The following is a 20,201-nucleotide window of genomic DNA, read 5'->3' as shown; positions in this document are numbered from 1 at the left end:
CTTCCAGTGAATGACCTTCTCTAAGCTTAGCATCACATGGAGACACTTTAGTAAATGAATAGTGAATACAAAAGGGCGAATAAGATGGGTGCATCCCTGCTCAATAATGCACATGCACATCCTGCTCTTCTGGTCTTAACAAAGACAGGACCCAGCCTCATTTATCTTTAACAATGTAGGCACACTTATGTCCCAAAAAATAAATAAATATGTGAATGTAATAGTAAACAAACCCAAATTACACAGATGCATAACTGTGGTACTGTAAACTGTACAGGCGGACAAACAGCTTTTAGGGATCATGGCCGGAGTTAAAATAAGCTAAATCAATCTTAAATCGTTGCCTAGGTTCAAGCATGTAATATTCATTTTTTACCAGCTGGTGGTGCTATAAGATTATCTCCTTTAATGCTGGAGCCTCGAGCACATGACATGCTGTCATTGTATGTTTAATTTTATTCTGTATACATTTGTGGATGCTGTGATGGGTGGATATAGTTTGTTGTTGTTTTTTTTATTAGATCTGTAATGCATATGAAAGATTTAGAATGGTTTTAATATTTTATTTTATTATCAAAGTCTCATTTCACATCAACAGAGAAAGTGTTTTTGACAGCCAGCCAGCACGATAAGCAGACAGATGGACGGACCACTTTTGCCAGAAAGTCTCCTCACATCATGCTACATCAAAAATGGCAAATCCCTGCAGCTACGTTGCAACATAGATCCCACTCATAACAAATCAATAAATTAAATAACAAAGCAAAGCCCTGTTTAAATGAGAAAAAGGCTGTTTGAGCTTATTGACACCTACCTATTAGAGTGGCAAATGGCAAGAATTTACCATCACAGTGGTAGGGCCTGATCCCATCTTAAGCTCATCTTTAGGTGTGCGTGTCGGTTTCGGGGGTGGGTGGGTGGTTGGCGACTCTACTTGATAGAAAAGTGTGGATGGACAGCTTGCTACCCCGTGGGCACCACAACTACAGCCTATCTGTGATCCACGCTGGCAGCTGCTCTGCCAAATGGGATTTTCCTGGAGATTACAGCCTCTAAGTGTGACATGCTTGCATGTGTTTGTCTTTGTTGTTGACGGAGTGCGTGTGTGTGGACTATTGTAATAAAGAAATGTGCATTTGCGTGTGTGAGCTTGAGTCTGTGTGTGTGTGGGTGGGGGACTCTTGAACCGAGGTGCACAAAGAACATGTTCTGTTGTCACATGGGGCTGGTTGAAACATGACTGAATGGCTGCAGGGAAACCTCTCTGGCAAGCTGTAGCAAAAAAAAAAGAAAAAAAGCGGGGAGGCAACGTGTTCAGATGTGGGGTCAGGCTATTTCCACACTGCTGCTTTTCTTGTTAGTAACAGGAGTTCTTCTTGAATAGACACTCCCTGTCCAACAAGCGTGATTACCTACATGCTGTATGGCTGGCACATAACAGTGCTTCAGCATGGTACTACAGCACACACAGTAGGCATGTACATTACAACAGCCTATAATTGTGTGAAAGCTGGAAAAGAATTCCATTTACAGAAAAGAGTTTCTTTGTTTTGTTATTCTTAGTTTTTGATTGTTAGTTTGATACAGAGAAAATATTTGAAGACACAAAAGGCTGTGAGAACTTGTGATAGTCATTTTTTATTATACTGACTAGTTAATTCATACTAGAAGCAGCTCCTGAACTAACTCCACTAGCTTTTCTCTCTGATTTGTTCAAATGAAAGCCGAGCTATACGACATCTGAGAAACAGAAATTGTATTTCCCCTTTAGGCCCTTTTCACTTTGTGCTAGCTTCAGCACAGTGCAGAGCTGTCCACGGTCCTGAACATAAGCTGCGCATTGATCCCTAGTTGTGTATGGGTAGGTGGCTTTGTAGGCACTCACTAACCTGCTTAACCTACTTTCTACCAGTCGGTCTTTCATGCGTCCACACATAGATGAAAGTCCTGTAGGTTAAATATAGCATACTTGACAACACACGGTGTTTGTCCAGTCTTTCAGGGCCGCACAGACAGACTTTGTTTTTGCTGTTTTCTCCCAATAAAGCGCTGATCATTTTCACTAATGAAAGCCAGCTTTCCTCCAAACATGAGCCCTCTGTGTTCCTCCCATTAACCCAACTAGTACAAAATGTGTTGGGACGTGCTTGAGCCTTTATAGAGATGAATATAACCAAAATAATGACATTTTAAGATCTTAATTGTCCAATTATGTGGACAGCTGTTGTGTTGCATTGCAATGCCAGTTCAAATGCAGTTACCTAGCAACCGTAGCAGCGCAATGCAATGATTTTCTGTTAAGTGGCACCATTTCCTCTCAGCAAGACTAGACCGTCTAGTCAGAAAACAAATCAAAATGTGTAGCAGCGTTGTAGGATTCTTCACCTGTCAGCCAATTTGTATGTTGCTTTATTGCTCGTAACATTTTAGCGCAACAAAGACTATTATAAGTGTGTATATGTGTGTGTTTTGTGATTAGGGTACCTGCTTTATATAGATGCCAATGTGGGTCATGCATCCATGCCTCTGTTCTTGAGGTGTGTACATGCAAACACAATCATTTCACTTGATTAATGTTCAACCAAAATGCTACGTCCTGCGCTAATCATTGTACATGCATTCTTTTCAATTAATTTATTATCAAGGGAGGCAGAGAGAGAGCGAAGGAGGGAGAGATAGAGAACTAAAGGGGGGGAGGTTGGGGGAGGGGAATGGAGAGTCAGGGGGAAACAGAAAATCCAATCCTACTGGTCTGAAGTCTCAGAGCAATGGAGCATTAGTCTCATCCTGATGTAATTGGAATGACACCAAGAGTAAAGCCTACTGATTTAGGGACAGCCTCTAGGCTTGATTTAATGCCCTCAACCAAAACTATACATCCATCTTTTTATCTTTCTCCCCTTCCTTCTTCCAGGCCCTGAGTTCTCCTCTGTTATCCCTCCCCCACCCTGACTCAATTCATTTGCCGGCTACATGTATCTCCATCTGTAGTCTATTAACAGAAGAGTAGCAGCATTTTATATTACTTAAAGCCAGGAGGTTATAAACTCCCACGAGAGACTGTATTTTCCAGCTTTTTACATTTTCTTTCTGGCATTTATGTGCTTGAATGGCAGTGTTTTAGTTTCACAGAGGTTACATTTACAAACCGTATAAATATTTCCGTAGTAGACCGCAAAGAAAGGGCAGAATGAAAGAGCGTATCCAGGCCAGGTACTTGTTCCTTGGGGTTTGCCGCTACTCAGTCCCCTGACAGATGGACTGCCAGGCCAATCCTATTACCCCCGTGTGTTTAGCTGCTCTTAATGCCAGGGTGGGTTGCATGGCTAATGGCAGGCAATGAATGTTTGGAGAGGGAATTTAATGCCATTGAATGATTATCATCCTGATTTGTTGGGTAACACAGAAAAAATCTAAAACCGGTGAACAGACATTAAAAATTATGACCATAACAACTTTGTAGCTCAGCATGTTGTACTCTGATACAGCTTGTCCCACTGAGGCATGTCATACGAAATCACGTCAACTACTAAATAGGCTTTACTGTATATATTTTGAATTACAGCTTTACCTTTCTACCTTAAAGAGGAAGAAAATGGCCTTTTTTAGTGTTTTTAATGTATTTTGTTTTATTTTGCATTTTGTGCTTTCAAACCTCTGGACTATTATAATATAATAATAGAGTCCTTTCTTATGTTCAGTTAAAGCATCCTGGTCAAATGATGGCAGTTTTTAGGAACAGCTGTTTTGTGAGAATACCTGCTTCATAATTCTACAATAAATCTTGAAACAAAGTAGGTCAAACATTGCCTAGGGTTAAATCTTAATTCTGTAACGTGTTTCTCAGACCACAGCTTTCCTGAGTAAAATAATCCATAGTTTTCAATTTGCATGATTGTATGACTTCAGGCAGTTTAGATTTGCTTTCCATCACAGATTTTGTTGTGCTGTTCAAGGGACGGCAGCTATTCATTTAAAATATCTGAATGTATTAAAGCATTGTGGGTAGTGCTGTAAATCAATTAGCAATTATGGCAATATTGGATTTGAAGCTGCAGCAGCATGAGCAGTGTTAGGCAGCCTCAGTCGGTCAGTCCACCACTTGTTCCAAGTGTCAAATAAATTGTCAAGAAATTTTGAACATATCATGCTGTGAAATCTTTTATAGATATTATTATTGCTCAGCAGCTCAATCTTAATGCTCCGTTCATCATTAATCAAATGTCACGTGAACATGTTTCTTCATATTTGAATGAGTGCCCCGGTCATGTTGCACTGAACTGCATCCAGTTAAATGAACAGGTAAGACTATAACATTTGTGTTCTGCCTTCTGACATGGGCATGTTTCAGTGAAGCTGTGATCAACATGAATATAAAATGAATGATAGAAATTACTTGTGTGGAAAAAACGCTGACTTTTAGTCTTATTCTGCCAGCACATCAGAGTTTTGACATCTGATGAAATATATGATAAACCAGTTCGATGGCCCGAGGCACAGTTTTTTGCGTCTTCATTTATGTTTCCAAAAGGCGTGTCCCTACGACTGATCATCTCTTGACATTTCCCTCTGTGAAACCATGAGGTTCTCTGTTGAAATGCCTCAACAGCTACTCAATGATGTTCCATGAAATGTGGCACAGATGTTGTTTTTCCCCTCTGGAATAATTGTAATAACTTTAGTTACCTCTTCCTCTTGCGCCATCAATTGAAAATGTCATGTTTATAGCCAATTTGATTTATGAATCACAAACCCTGCAAAACATTCCAGTCTCGTGTATACTGGTAGTTGAAGAACGATAGCATGTCAGTACATTGAAATAAAATAGTGAACATGCTAAAAAGCATCACTAGATCAGGGAGTTGGCATTATTACTTCACTTCCAGCCACACTGGACCAACAGGTCAACAGAGGTTCTTATAAACGCCGTCTCCATGCTGCACTGACTCACCTTCAACACCTGGGGACATATGCAGGATTGTTGTTTGTAGACCTCAGCTCTGCGTTTGATATAATCATGACCAAACTGCTAAATCTAGCTATCGGTGATGACACATGCAGATGGATCAAGGACTTAACAAATCGCTCAGAGAGATGATCTAGATTTTGTTGTATAGCCGTACAATAACAAATAAAGGTATTCTAGTAGCATTGTGTCTAAGATTTGACATGAAAAATTTACAATCAAGATAACTGGTGTAATATAAACTATTGCATTTTCAGCCCAAACTATGGTTACCTTGTGTGCCGTATATGCTTTGGGATTTATTTACCACAACCACCTATTTATTGGATTAACTGATGACAATAGTCAATATCTTCGCCTATTTAAACCTGATATTATCCACTGATCAATGCACTATTGACTGAAGTTCTGAGATATGAGGTAATTGCAATGAAGGTGTAGAAGTATAGGGAACTGTGCCGAACAGCTGCGGTGTTCTCAAGTATCTATATGTAAAAGCGTATGCATGCGTTTTTTTGGTATGCAGACGGCGTCTTTGCCTCCTGTAGCCGTTCACCGGAATCCCCGGGTCAAGCAATTACAACACATCAAGGAAAGCAATTGGCCATGACTAAAATATCATTGCCATGTGATTGTGTCCCTATGTTTGGTGCTGCTGGAGTCTAATTTAACCCACTTTGTCCACACGATTGAGGAGAATTGAGGACACGCTCTCCAATTCTGGCCGCCCCCCAGAGCATTTCCTACAAGTCTGACACGCAGCAGCTGGGCTGTAGACGCTCAGTCACTAGTGTCTTACCCAGTGGAGTGGGAGATGGGGTGTAATGAGCGAGTGAGCTGAGGTAGCAGAGAACAAGTAGCTTGGTGTTCAGAGGAGGAGGACAGCATCAAATGAGCCGTGGGGTGAAGAAACTTGGGGCCTTTTGAGTGAAGGCTTTGAGAATATGAGAGTATCAACCTGTAACCACTTTCTTAGTCACATTATGAAGTGTTGGAGGGGAATGGAATGCAGGTAAGGACTTGTATGCACAGCGAATGGGACAAAGGCAGGGAGAGAGGATATTGTATGGATGTTGTAGCATTGATCCCAGGCTCTGGCTCCAAGCAGTAGTCTCCACTTATTCCTTCATTATACAGTCAAATATCTGTGCTTTAACCATGTTTCTGCCTCATAATTTCCCCCCTCAACTCCCAACAAAATCTGACAAAACTGAACCTCTCATCCATGTGGCTTCATTCTATAAAACCCTTTTGTCTCGCCGATTCCATTTCAGTTTATTTGGCCTGCTCAGCTGTGACTTAGCCAAAGTCTTTGTTGAAGAGGAGGGCTTTGTGTTTCTTTTGTCCCCGTATATCCTGTTTAAATATTGATAGAGGTGGGAAATGCTATTGACCACTCAGTTAAATCTAAGAGGGTCAAGGATGGCAGCATTTCTCTGCTGATTTCATTAAAGGTGTGGAGGACTGTAAATATGGAAACGTGAACCACAAGTCCTCGCGGATGCTCCAGCAGCCTTCATTATCCCCCTGCATGGATAATGCCCCGTAATGTATTCTGATGGAGATGGAGTTTGGAGGTTGATGGGGTGTAAAACAGCATGTGTAGTAGGCCCCTGTTTTTTTGCTATGTGCAGCATGCCTCCCTCACAGCCAGATCCCCATTAGTAGAGGAGAAGAGGATTGGATGTGCAAATGGTCCTGTGGATTAGAGAGCTAATGCATTTAGTAGAGGGGGCTCCACAATCTCTGCTGATGCTATGTGCGCTGAGGCTCGTGCAGGGGAGATACCCAGTCCCTTTGTGGTACCAAAGAGATTTAGCGTAAAGTGAGTAGATAGAGCTGAGATGCATTGCACTCTGATGCTGCACACACACACACACTCATTAAAGATTATGATTTGACCAGAAGAAGCCTCGTTTTGTGCGTCGTCATTAAACTCAGCAGTGAAATCAGATCTTTCCAGAAAGAGCCGCAGATAGTGACCTTACTAATCTAATTAATCAGCCTCTGGTTATTTTTTCTTATTCTTTCTAGTCACCTCTGTTCTCTAGTTTAATTTCACCTTTCCTTCTCTCTGTCTCGGTCTTTCTGCTTTGTGACACCTCTCTGCCTTTAATTTCTGAAACCTCTGTCATGTGTTTGGACAGAAATGTGCCATGTCATGCACCTCATAACACATCAATCCAAACCTCAGTGTTGTGGCTTGAATAGCTGTTTTTAGGGTCCTAATTAGAAGAAAAGTAACACAAGCCACTGCAGTGCATAGATGCCTCTGAAGCAGAATGGAGGAATGGTAGTTTAAGAGTAACCTGCTATCAGTGACTTCACACCCACACACACACAAACCTTGGTGGTTCAAAAATCTGTGAACAGATTTTGAAGTCTTTACTAGTCCTGGTGGTTCAAGTCACGTTTGCTGCTTGTAGGTTTTTAAAGAGCCAGCCGTCAAGCAGCAGGGAGGGGCCCCTGCTGAAGCGCAGCAGCAGAGTGGGCAGCTAAAGTGAAGCTCTGCGCTATCCGGCACAGTGAGTCAGCTGAGCTGCAGGGATCGCAGGCGCCGGGCCGTTTCGATCAATGAATGAATGAGAAAGCGCGAGGAGACCATGCAGAATCTGGAGCCAGAAAAAGTGAAGATGCATCGCTGTAGGCTATGACATGGAAATGCGGAGGTGATCGGAGCAAGCTTGTTGACGCATAATCCCGCCCGCCCCGCTGGCACTGGGAGGGGAAAATCTCGCCTGCCTAAACTCCAATCCTCCAGAACAGATTTACGGAGTGAGCCCGTGCTGCTGCTACTTCAGGTTCAACCTTCAAGAAGACGTTTATTGAAATCATCATCAGCTCTAAGCTGCAGGTTTTCCGTGCTGACATTTTTGGGAGATACGCGTTTGAAGAGTTCCCTGAGGCAGACGCACCTATGACGCGCTGCAATAATTAGGCTATTAAATCCACTGTTGGAGTCGACACTGTCACTGCGTTGCGGACGGTCGGTCTGTTGGATGCCACCCGAGGTGTGGACAGGACCTGCCCCGTGCACCGTCGTCATTACAGGTATTTGATCGCGATTGCGTTGATTACACCGGAGATCTGGAGCCATGACAGGCCCCCCGCTGGTCCCACAGCCCGCCTGCTGACGGTACCGGGCAGGATGGGAGCAGGTCTGCCGCTTTCAGGATTTCGAATCAGCCGATTTTTCAATGGAGGAGGAGAGTGACACCCGGAAAATCAACAACAGCTTCCTTCGCGACCACAACTATGCAACCGAAGGTATTTTGATGTTGAAAAGAAACGCAGTTTAAAGGTGTTTGACAGTAAATAACCTGCGGCTGTAGCTAAAGGGATGCTAATATCACATCAAGAAATTGGTCAATCTAATTATTAAGTAGCCTGTAAATGACAGCAGGTTACACATAAGATGGCATAAATAGATGATAAAAATAAATATCCTCATGTTAGGCTATATAATGATGCTGTGCGGGGACTATTAAACGCATAAAGGTGGGATCACTTAAAGCTCGTTTAATCACCTTAGTCACAGAATAAGCTGGGGTTATTACGGGAACATTCTGGTCATTTGTGGTGAAGATGCAGTGAGAATGTAATAACTGGGCAGGATGGGGTGGTTTCCCATCACCAGTTAGCGCTATAATAAGCATCTTGATCAGGGTAATCAGGGTTTTTTAATCTGTTTGGATTCTTCCTTGTAGAGGCACCAGTACAGGATGTTTTATTCCCTAGTTTCTGAGTTTAAAGAGAATGTGTGAAGTAGTGAAAAAAAAAGGTATTTTTTTTCCCTTCTGTGTGCACTTGTTGAAAAAAAAAAAAAGGAGCAGGCAAGGTGCCCTAATTCAAGGAGACAACACAATGAAATATGGATCCATCTCTCTCTCTCTAGCACACATGCATCCACAGACACGTTTTCACTGTATGCAATGCACATAACCTTTTTTTCCCACCCTGCAGCTACAAATGTTGCTCTGTTCCATGCATGTGTTTCTCCTCATTGACCACACACATCAGCCTTTTGAGTTCCAACCTGTTAAAAGTGATGTTTAATACTTCCCTTATGTTCTGCCAATTAGCTCCAGCTTTTCTCTATGAGCTCCTTGGATCGCTAATGAACATAAAACACTGATTTATAGGTGAAAATGGTGGTTGATCTCATTATGCAATTATGCAGATTGCTCATAGACATTATCTGCTGCACTGATAGCATTGAGATTACAAAAACAATGAGGTCTGATGGCTTTTTGTTTTAAAATTATTGCAGTACAATCAAACTTCATAGAGGCTAAATGCCCTTCTGTACTGTATTTGTTGTAAATGCCAAATGAATAACTTTATATTTTTAACCACAGATTAAGCTCAATTTTCAATTCCTTAATAAGTGGACATCTCCCATCTTCAGCTTAATTGTCCTATTCTGTTGAGTGGTTTTTATTGTTCAGTTTGATGCAGTGTTTCAGTGGAAGGCTTGCCAATTGTATAAATAGTTACTGCAGAACTGGGAAATCCTTTAGTTTTTTTCACACCAGACACATTTTGCCACCCACTTACCATAAGATTGGGTGAGGAACAAAATCAGTGGAAAGAGGAATGTAATTTCAAATATTATGGAGCTCCACATGGGATAAGATATTTATGGACACACTCTACACAGTTGAATAGGATGGATGTTGTTGGAGGTTATGAGTGGCTGCAGGGTGGGTCAGAGCCGCCACAGAGCTTCTGTGGGGCTCAGGTTACAGATGCCATTGCAGGCTGGAGGAGAAACAAAGTCAGGGCTCAAAAGACATACGTATGTTCTCATTCTTGCACGCTTTTGTGCCGTTTCCCCTCATCCCTTTTCCTTCCTTTTCTTCATTCAAATGGAGAGCACCATTATTTGCCTAGGGCTTAGATGATTCTCTTTCACAACTAAACTCACTGCCACCGGTTCGCAGCGAGAGCGCGAGAGGGTGCGATGAATATCTTTGTTTGATGTGTGCGCTGAGATTTAAAAACGGCAGGGAATCTTCATCTCCCTGTCGCTCCTTCTCTGTCTCTCCCACTCTTCCATCTACCATCTCATTCATTCAGCACGAGGACTGTCAAATATGTCCTCCCAAAGCAAAGGACCATCCAGTCTGAAGCCCATCTGTGCTTTTCAGATGTCTGCTTTTGTTATGTTTTATTGCTGTAATTTATGACTGATCATCACACTTCATATATCACGAATTACTGTGTGTGTGTGCGTGTGCGTGTGTGTGTCTCCTTTCAACCTCTAAATCCTTGTCACCCTTAAGTGCTATAAAGTCAGTCTGCAACCTTACGGGCCAGTGTTGGTGTCTGCTGCCCATCTCTATAAATTCTCCAAACTGCACATTTTTTATCAGACCCAGTATGTGCAGACCACACACACACTTTCTCTCTCTCACACTCACACACACACACACACACACACACACACACACACACACACACACACACACACAATGGTTCTGATGAGCAGCAGTGAGTTGGTTGGGTTTCCCCTCAGGTGATCCTTGTCCACAAAAGCAGGACACTTTAATGATGTCACTCACGCTGACCTTTGTCTTGCACCAATCCCACCCCTCAGTGCTCGGTGGGTCTGTGGGTGGTTACACTGACTCAGTTGAACACGCTGTAGTCATTCGTAGTCAGGCATGAAATTTCAAAGTCTCCTCAATCTTAAAGTGAAGTTTCCAGAGTCATCATTATTATCTAGAGGGGAGAAAATTGTATTACACTCTGATTTGCATTCGGCAACCGCCTGCAGATGACACGTTGCTAATGGTGACAGAATGGATGATTTCTCACTGTGGCTGTGTATACGCGTGTTGAGTCAGTGGACTGTGGTGCTCCTACAACAGTTCATTTTCAGCCACCTCCTCCTTGGATGTTGTGATAATGGATGAAATAGCACCACATTGGGTTTAAAAATGCAAATAGCTTTCTGGCTGTGAGGCAGGACCTAACATAACGCCTGCTTTAGTATTGATTTCTGGTCCTTTACAATTTTGCCAGTGGAACAATGACTTAAAGAACAACTGGTCGGACATGTAATCCCTTCCTCTTTCTCTCCCCTGCCCCCCTCTTCTTCACATTCTACCTCTTGCTCTTTGCTTTGCTGTTATACATCTGTCTGATACAAGCTTGTGTGTGATGTGACCTCTCTAGCCCCACTGAATACTGATGCAGTCCCACTACAGAGGGCTCACAGCCTTTATTGCTGCCGCCGCTGCTGCTGAGAACAGAGCCAGAGCTCGGTCGGCTGTGCCAAGGCAAACGGCCTGGGGCCACACTTTAGGACCCCGGCATAAAAAGACTTAGCCCACCATACCCTCAGGTCCCATCCATTATTTACTATGAAGCACTCAAAACGCCTCGCCCCGCCTCGCCACATAGTGCAAGAAAGACTGTGCATGTGCATGTATGGAGATGGTGTGGGGGATAGCGGAGGCTTAATGGCAAGCTGTGAAGTTGGGGCGAGTCGCACTCCTTATTCAGCAGCTGCTTTCATCCCCTGATTAGCTTCTTATTAAGTCTGAAGCACCATGAAAATTTAATGAGAATTTATTAAAGAATGCCCGTGGTGTTGCTACTGTAGGACGATGACAAAAATGTCCCATTTTTCTACTGTGATATGGCTTCCTGGTCAGTAGATGAGTTAGCGCTGGGATAGACGTGCTGTGTTTGTCATTCGGGGTGCAGCTAGCCTCAAGGCTAAGCAGTTCTTGACCTTTCTGGGATTTTATAATGGGATATATTTGTAAGTTTTGATAGCTAATTCCCGTGTCCTGTCGAGGAAGCAGCGCCACTCAGAATGCTACATGTGCTGGTGATAAGGTCACTAATAAATGTGAGGTTTTAGTCTGTACAGCAGCCATCTAATCTTTGATTCAGCCTTGAAAACAGGAAGATGAAAGGGATTTCACCAAAGCATCGCAGGCAGACAGATCGAGCGTGAGTGTCAGCTTTTGTTTTTGGTGGGGGATTATAATACTGCGCATCCTCGCTTTCCTACCATCCCCCCTGCTCTGTATTTTCAATTTCTAAAAGAATACCAAATAACAAGAATTTGAAATTACTCTTCTTGGTATTCAGCTTAGGGCCTGCAGGGGATGAATGCTGGTTCATCTATCCCCTCTTCCTCTGCTCCATTTTTGCCCCGTGTTGTGTCTATAGTCAGATGTGTACCACGGCGATGTGTTAATGAAGTGTGAGAAGAGAAGCAGTATCACGTCTTGCCCATTTCACCCTCAACTCCCTGGAGTGTGGGGATACAAAAAAAATCACACATGCACACACACAAAGATACATGCACAAAAGAATCCACACACACACATGCAAGAAAAAGGAACACAAAATACACACACCCTGTCTCAGTCTCATGGGGCTGATCCTGGAGAAACCAGGTTAATTAGCTTGTTCACTCCAGATCTTACAAAGAGTCATTCTCTTCTGATGAGGAGACCTGCATTGTGCTCTGTTGCTTTATGTGAAGGTAATAGAGTTAAATAAACCCTTAATCATCTGACGGGGTACCGGACCAGTAGGTAGTGGGGTTTATTCAAAAATGTGATAGATCTCTATTGTTGGTGGTGTGAATTGAAGTTATTATCAGCTGCTTGTTCAGCACATGAATGGTCCCCATTTCCAGAACATGTAATACTAGCATGTGTTTATTCATTCCCTAGGAAGAATGGCACTAAAGATACATTTGTTAATTGTCATTGAGGGAACAAGACTGGCAGGTGAAAGGGAGTGTGAGAACAGACTTGAATTATCCTCCGGCTTGATCCTTTGACGCAGGCAGCTCAGCACAAGTGCTGTAATCCTTTCCCCTCTACCTCTAACTCTAACAAAGCTTTTGCACAGCACCAGGTTGCTCACGTCCCTCCTTCTACCTGGAAATACCGCACACCCCTTATGCAACTTGCTTTCTATTCAGGCACACCTTTTTCAAGTCTTTGTGTCTTACACAACTCCGCAGTGCCACGAGATCAACCTCAATTTGCTTTCTTGTTGCCTTAGCGCCTGACAGGATTATGCGTTGTCTAGAGGTTAGGCTGGGCGCTCTTATTGTTGGTCTGTGCCAGTGAATCTTGCTGTACAAGCTTTTATTGGGCTATTTTGAGAAACCGACTTCTCTCCCCAGACTTTTCCTTTCTCTGTGATTGCATTTAGTGGCACCTCTCTCTTTTGGGTGGTGTGCTGTGCACAGGCCTCTATAAATAAACTCAATATTCTCCCTCCCTTCCTGGTTTTCCTGTGTCTCTGGCTCTTCGTACGGGGTTTTCATTCCAGAATCGATGCATATCTATGTTTCCATCCAGCTGGTCTGATTGCCAATTCTATATTGCACAGTGAAGGGGTTATTGGGGGTCAGATTGTTGGATAGAAGCAGATAAGAACTGTGCCATGCCTGTTTTAATTCAGTCTTCCATGTAGACATCTGAGCAGCAGGCCAGCAGGCTCATCTGAGTTATTACTGGTGATGGATGTGTGTTATCTCAAGCATCCCTCTGATGCATCAGGAAGCGCTGACCTGTCTTTGTCAGACCTGGCTGGCCACAAGATTTATAGGCTTCATCTGGTTATGGTCTGCTGATGAAGGTGTGTGTGTGTGTGTGTGTGTGTGTGTCCATCCAAGTAAGCATTTGATCACTCCAGTGTCTGGCTTCCCTCTAATTCAAGTCCATCTTGGTATTGTAATAAAAATCCCATCTGACACCAGCAGAAATCATTCGAGAGACCCTGCCCACCTGTGACAGTGCTGCGAATCTATTTTTCTATTGTCATAAAGTTTCATTTGAAGAAGATGTTTGCCATTCACAAACACAATTACGAAGCCGCGTGTCATGTTTGGTCTGAAATCATTTGCATGAAAGGAAAAAAAAACTCATTTAAGGGAGCATTCCATCACGTTAGCGTGTGTTTCAGCTCCACTGGCTCTGCCTGGTTGATCATTCAAAGAGATGATTGAAGGATGTATTCGTGTGTAAACTTGTTAAATAGCATCCATCAATTACTGTTTCCCCTCAGTGACTTAATGTGTGGATGATGATGATGAGGGAAGGGAAGGGAAGGGAAAAGAAGAGAGGCAGTGGGGGGGATGGGGAGGGGGCAGAAAAAGAGAGGAGAAGGGCAAAAAAGGGCGAAACCAGCTTTGATTAAAGAATGCTGAATGCTAAGCCGATTCCATTCGATTCACATGAGTGACTTTGGCCTGGTGGTACTGGAAGACATTATTGTGTGTGTGTGTGTGTGTGTGTGTGAGAGAGAGAGACCTCATACATGTAGTGCATGTATGAGGTGTACAAATGCATTTACAGATTGCCTTTAGCATGTGTTGCTACAGTACATGCAACACCAGCATGGTGCATTGAAGGGTTCTCCCAGGCTGCAATTAGGTCAGACTTTGTCTTCTCTGTGAAAGGTTATTATTTCTTCATTCAAATATAATTAGTTTTGCCCTCCCACATCATGTCATTATCAACACGTGCTCGTAAGAATCCCTCTGGCCTCATCTGTGACTTTCTCTAACATTTAAATTAAAACTGGAGGAGGACGGAGCCAGATTCACAGTATACATACAGACAGGATGCATGGTCATTTCCACCATGCACGGCAGGTTTTTGTGAAGCGATGAGTCCGTCTACGGGGACTCTATTGTCTGAACTTGTGTGCTGCATTGAACTGAACTCGTTCCCCCAGATGCAGTAGCAGGTTTTCACTCTATTGCAGCACTCTTTCTCTCTCCCTCTCGCTGTCTGCTGAATTACAGCTAGCATCAGCAACTAAGTCAGAGAGCTATTGACACACACATACACACTCTCTCTCTCTCTCTCTGACTGCCGCTAGAGATGGAAACGGTCTCCATAGCAACATTCCCCTCTCCTGTTCAGAGCTCCAGCAGCAGCAGGTCCACAGAGGGCGTGGGGGGTACAAAACAACAAGCACTCTCTCTCTCTTTCTCTCTCTGTCTAATATTATTGTCACTGTTTAACAGCGGGCTAGCCTCTGCTGTGGTTTGCGTGTGTGTGTGTGTGTGTGTGTGTGTGTGTGTGTGTGTGTGTGTGTGTGTGTGTGTGAAACAGCCTTTATGATATGACAATTTATCCCTGGGCTGTATAATAATTACAGTCACCATTAGCCTTTCCTAAATTCAGGCAGTTGTATATCTTTGAGGAGAGGAAAACCTACCTTAAGGGCAGGTGTCTGATATTTACTTTCTGGTGAACCTGTAGCTATGCAGAGATGCTTCAAAATGTAAAATACAGGCAACTGATAATTGATGTTGCTAAAACACATTAAAGCTTTTTGAATGTGTTTTGTGATGAGCAAGAGTGCGGTGGCAGAGTCCTCTAATAAGCAGAAGTGCAATTAAATGACACAGATTGGCTCACTTCAATCAGACAAGAGTCTCAATTATCATGCAGTGACTCATCCAGTGGTTTCTCCTAACCTATATTTCCTCCAAACTGGGCTGTCTGCACTGAGGAGTCCTCTGTGGGACTGTCATGAGATTCCCCTCCCTTTTCTCCTGAAGTGTTTTCTAGAAGATCCCATTGAAAAGTGTTTCCTTTTTTCTGTCAGATACTTGACAGGTTTGTTCACACTGACAGTTTCTCCCCCTGTCTGTTCTGCATCCTGTGTTGCAGCTGACATTATCTCAACGGTGGAGTTTAACTCATCGGGGGAGCTGTTGGCCACTGGGGATAAAGGAGGCAGAGTGGTTGTCTTCCAAAGGGAGCAGGAGGTAGGAAATGCCAACAATGCAGTGATAATTATGCTGTCCTTCAGCTGAAAAGGATTTGACAGCCTTAAAGCATTAACATTGGATTGTTTGTTTTTTAAATAACTAGCAAGCAAGATGATGTATTTGAAAAGGACAGCTGTAAATATGCTAAAAAAACAAAAAGCTTTTGTTGGACCAACATTATGAAGACATGTAACAATGTAGCACAAAAGTACTATTGAAAGCCCCAATTCGAAAATCTAGTCTGTTCTGTTACTCAACATATAATATTCCGGAATCTGTGTAAATATATCATAGACTGTATAAAAAAAATGGATGTGGCCACCATGACATCGCTCATTAATTTTTCCCGCGGTATTAACAGTATTAACATTTTAATATTACTAAAAAAAAGTATAGCTTCCAGGTCGGGAAATGAAGTCTTCACGGAAGTTCCTTAAACCTATCCTGTATACCAGGGGTGGGCAATTCCAGGCCCCGAGGGCCGGTGTCCCTGCAGGTTTTAGATGTGTCCTTGAACCAACACAGCTGATTTAAATGGCTAAATTAGCTCCTCAACATGTCCTGAAGTTCTCCAGAGGCCTGGTAATGAACTAATCATGTGATTCAGGTGTGTTGACCCAAGGTGAGATCTAAAACCTGCAGGACACCGGCCCTCGGGGCCTGGAATTGCCCACCCCTGTTGTGTACTGTCTGAGGGCCACCAAATGCCAATGGCTGTGGTTGCATAAAAGACTTCTGATCCTATATTTTCCCATTTTCCTACATATGGGAAATGCTAAACACTTACCTGCTGCGTTTATGGTTCATATTATGGGTCATACGGAATAAAAAATTAAGTCTTTTTTGTAAATTATTTTATCTGTGGAGGTAGGGGCTTGATGTAATTGTGTCAAACCAGAATTAGGAGAGGAGATCCCCAAATGCAAAGCTTGACTAAAGTGTTTTATTACGTTTTGTCATTGTTCTACTATGTGTTTTATTCTATTGTTAAGTGTCCTTGGGTGTCTTGAAAGGTGCTTTTAAATAAAATGCATTATTATTATTAGTAGTAAGCTTCCTAAGGGGGAATTTGAGATAAATTAAAGATAAATTACATCTTTTCCAAAATGCTAGATCTAATATTGAATCATTTACACCTGTTTTTTAATCACGGGAATCTATTGAAACTTTCACCAAAAAACACCGACGTCTACCTGTGCTTCACTTTCTTTTTTTTCTTCCTCTGCAGAGTAAGAGTCAGCCCCAGCGTCGTGGGGAGTACAATGTTTACAGCACATTCCAGAGCCATGAGCCAGAGTTTGACTACCTGAAGAGTTTGGAGATTGAGGAGAAGATCAACAAGATCAAATGGCTTCCGCAGCAGAATGCAGCATATTTCCTGCTTTCCACCAACGGTCAGTACACCTAAGGTGCTGTAAGAGCAGCACAACTATCAGAATGGTCAAAAGAACCAATAATCTATCACTGGACGTATGTTTACATGTGAGCTAGTGTTATTAGTCAGGTACTGTGCAAAATGCAAAATGATTCATTTGTCACTTTGCAGAATGCTCAGATTTGCAGTTGATGTAAAAGGAGGTGTGATGAATATCACTTGACCGTGTCTTTTTGACTTTTTGGGAGAACACAGTGTTGTTTGTTTTGCTTGGGTGAGCAAGTGTCACCTGCAGAAGAGTTTCAGATTAAGGGCTTCATGCATGGCTGTCACAGCAGGGCCACATATTAAGGCATGTGCCACCACACACGCCGTACATGTATGAGAGCCACAGCAGACAAGTACACACATCAGCTGAGAGACGTCTTGCAGATTGTGGGCTTCACGCATGGCTGCTACAGACGTGCTTGCGGTGGCTGGAACAGATGGTGGCGAGTCCTGTGGCGATGGCCTCGCTGCTCTGACACCGGCATCGCAGCGGAAATTAAAAGTGGGAAGAGGAAAAAAAAAAAAAAAAGCAGACAACCTGACTGCGGCTGCCATCCACTTCAGTAGACCGAGAAGATGAGATGTAACCGATGTTTATATGATGCAAAAATTGAAAAGCAACCCAGATGGCTTTTCCAGGGTGCGGGAGGGGAGGGGCGAGGGTATAAACAGCAGCAGGGAAATTAAGTCAACTTGTAGATTGATATCGGTGACATCAGAATCTACGCAGGAGTCGCCATTCATCATCCTTGCTGGCTTCTGCCCAGCTACTTGCCAGATTGTATCCCCAGCCCCCCGCATCCATCTTGTATCTGAGATTCACTCTGCTGAACCGTGATCTAACTGTATTTTGTGTATGTCTGTGCACCTGTGTGACGTGTCCACCTCAGACAAGACAGTGAAGCTGTGGAAGATCAGTGAGAGGGATAAACGCCCTGAAGGCTACAACCTGAAGGATGAGGACGGACGGATCCGAGACCCATCCACCATCACCACTCTACGGGTATGTGAAACTGTCGAGTGTCACAACACCCATGATGTCACATACACTGTGGTGAAAATAGGCTGCGACTAGATTACACTCACTTTATTAGACAGTGCACAACATTTGAATGGCATGAAAACATTGCATCGATGGCACTACTTTGAATTAGTCCACAATGAAATGGACTGCAATGAAATGGACGTGAAAATTAGAGTCAGTGATGGCAGAGATTTTATTTTCTGTCACTAAAAACCACAGATTTTCTATTTGAGGGGAGGCTGGATGACCGAACGAGACTGCGATAAATCTGACAAAAATGAAATATTTGAAGCCATGCATCAGTGGTCCGGGTGGCTTAAGACTGAAAAAACTACTATAGAAAAAAGTAAAACATGACAACTTACTGCCACTATATCCATAAATAATAAAAATGAAGAATATTTGTGCTCTGTGGAAGCTGAGATAGGCTCCAGCGCCCCCATGACCCAGATAACAGAGGGTAGGTGGATGGAGAACTATTTATTTATGCATGGATATCAGAAATATTTAAGAATATTTGTGGTGCTCAGTTTAAAAACGAAATTAAAAGCATCACAAGCATCACCTAGCAGTAGCATCTTTCATTTGACCTTTTGGTAGATTCCTGTTTTACAGATCCCACAACTGCTGCTTGTAACCCAGGCTCACATATTTTGAATGAACCAGCATTTCTGGAAAGACCTGCACATGGAATCCAAGCAAGAAGAGTTCAGATAAGCTGATTAAGTCAAAATTTAGCATTCAGCCTTTTATGCTATGATAGCCTTTAATCCAGCATAAACTTCTTAGTGACATATGCTGCACGCCTGTGTGTGTCACAGTTGTTTTTTCATTTGTGATCAGTTTCAGTCCTGATAAATGAGAGTCTGACACCAACAAAGCAACCTGCTATCTTTGGACTCTTTTGAACTTCTGGCAGAAGAAATTGAGAATGAGCGATCAATATGTGCGCTGAGATGAACACTGTGAAGGGATCATCCTCTCTCTCTCTCTCGTTTTTATCACTCCGCTACCTATTTAATTTTCACACAAAAGAGGGCACACACAGACACACAGGACTGTGTCTGTGTATGTCTGCCATTGCAGATTAGTGCTGTGTTCAGCGTGTCTGTCCCTCTTTGTCTGGCTGGCCAGGGGATCATAGCAACCTGGAGGACAGGCCGGGACTGTGGCAATCCTGTTTAGAGGCTGTGAAATCTCAGCAGGGGGAGAAAGCAGAGGAGGAGAGGGAGGAATTCACTAATATTCATCCTAGAATTCATACAATGCTTTAAAGTTTATCATTCAGTATCTCATAACGACATATATAAAACATTATAACCTACTGATTTACTTTTATTTTTAAAGCAGAAATTTATAAATATATTATGTTACAAAGACAAACTATCAGATCACAGCGAATCTGCAAGGGGCAAGCTGAACGGCACAACTGTCAGTGTTCGGGGGTTATGGGTTAATATGTTCTGTGTCTCTCTGGACAGCCAGTGAAAGACATGGAAATAAAGTGACATCCATGGAGATACAGCAGCCTGCTGGGCTGCCATGTCTCTGTCAGTGCCAGCAACGGACGAGAGAAAAAGGGAAGAAGCAGCCGATTTGTTCTCCTCGCTCCCTCCCCTCTCTTCTCTTTGTCTGGGTTTTATCTGGCCAACGGGGGGCTGCATGCAGACTGGTACTGGGCTTCTTTGAAGCCCGAGCAGCAATGTGCAACTGTGGGTTCTTGTGTGTCTGCGTGTGTGTGTGTCTGTGCAAGCTTGTCTTAATTCTGCAGAGTTCAGTTATCATTCCTCAGCAGGGCCTGCCGATGCCCTCGGGCCATGTCTTTTTTTCCACCTCCTTCGATTTCTCTCCATTTTCTCTTTCTCCATGACACACACACACAAACAAGAAAGCAGGAGTGACTTGGAGAAAGAGAAGGAGGCGTGATTGCTGGGTAGCTGTGTAGCAGAGAGATATTTGCGGTCTGATTGAACCAACTCATCAAGCAGCCCTTGAGCTTCTGTGTCATTAAGATTTGCGG

At 43.1% G+C, this 20,201-nt stretch overlaps 1 protein-coding gene across 2 annotated transcripts in view; it reads left to right on the top strand.

Moving 5' to 3' along the window:
• Positions 1-20,201, top strand: part of ppp2r2ba (protein phosphatase 2, regulatory subunit B, beta a) — a 41,344-nt gene that overhangs the window by 13,018 nt on the left and 8,125 nt on the right. Inside the window, exons 1-4 of one of the 2 annotated variants that reach the window (XM_084942143.1) lie at positions 7,422-8,233; positions 15,634-15,731; positions 16,963-17,128; positions 18,048-18,160. In XM_084942143.1, coding sequence (XP_084798269.1) covers positions 8,164-8,233; positions 15,634-15,731; positions 16,963-17,128; positions 18,048-18,160 — 447 coding nt within the window. In that variant the 5' untranslated portion in view covers positions 7,422-8,163. Of the gene's footprint in view, positions 1-7,421; positions 8,234-15,633; positions 15,732-16,962; positions 17,129-18,047; positions 18,161-20,201 lie in introns of those variants that run through there. The other variant, XM_084942133.1, reaches the window with a different exon arrangement.

Source organism: Perissodus microlepis, chromosome 2 (assembly GCF_051167445.1).
Source record: "Perissodus microlepis isolate ML-2025 ecotype Zambia chromosome 2, ASM5116744v1, whole genome shotgun sequence".
NCBI classification, from domain to species: Eukaryota; Metazoa; Chordata; class Actinopteri; order Cichliformes; family Cichlidae; genus Perissodus; species Perissodus microlepis.
This window is presented reverse-complemented; position numbering and strand designations above follow the sequence as displayed.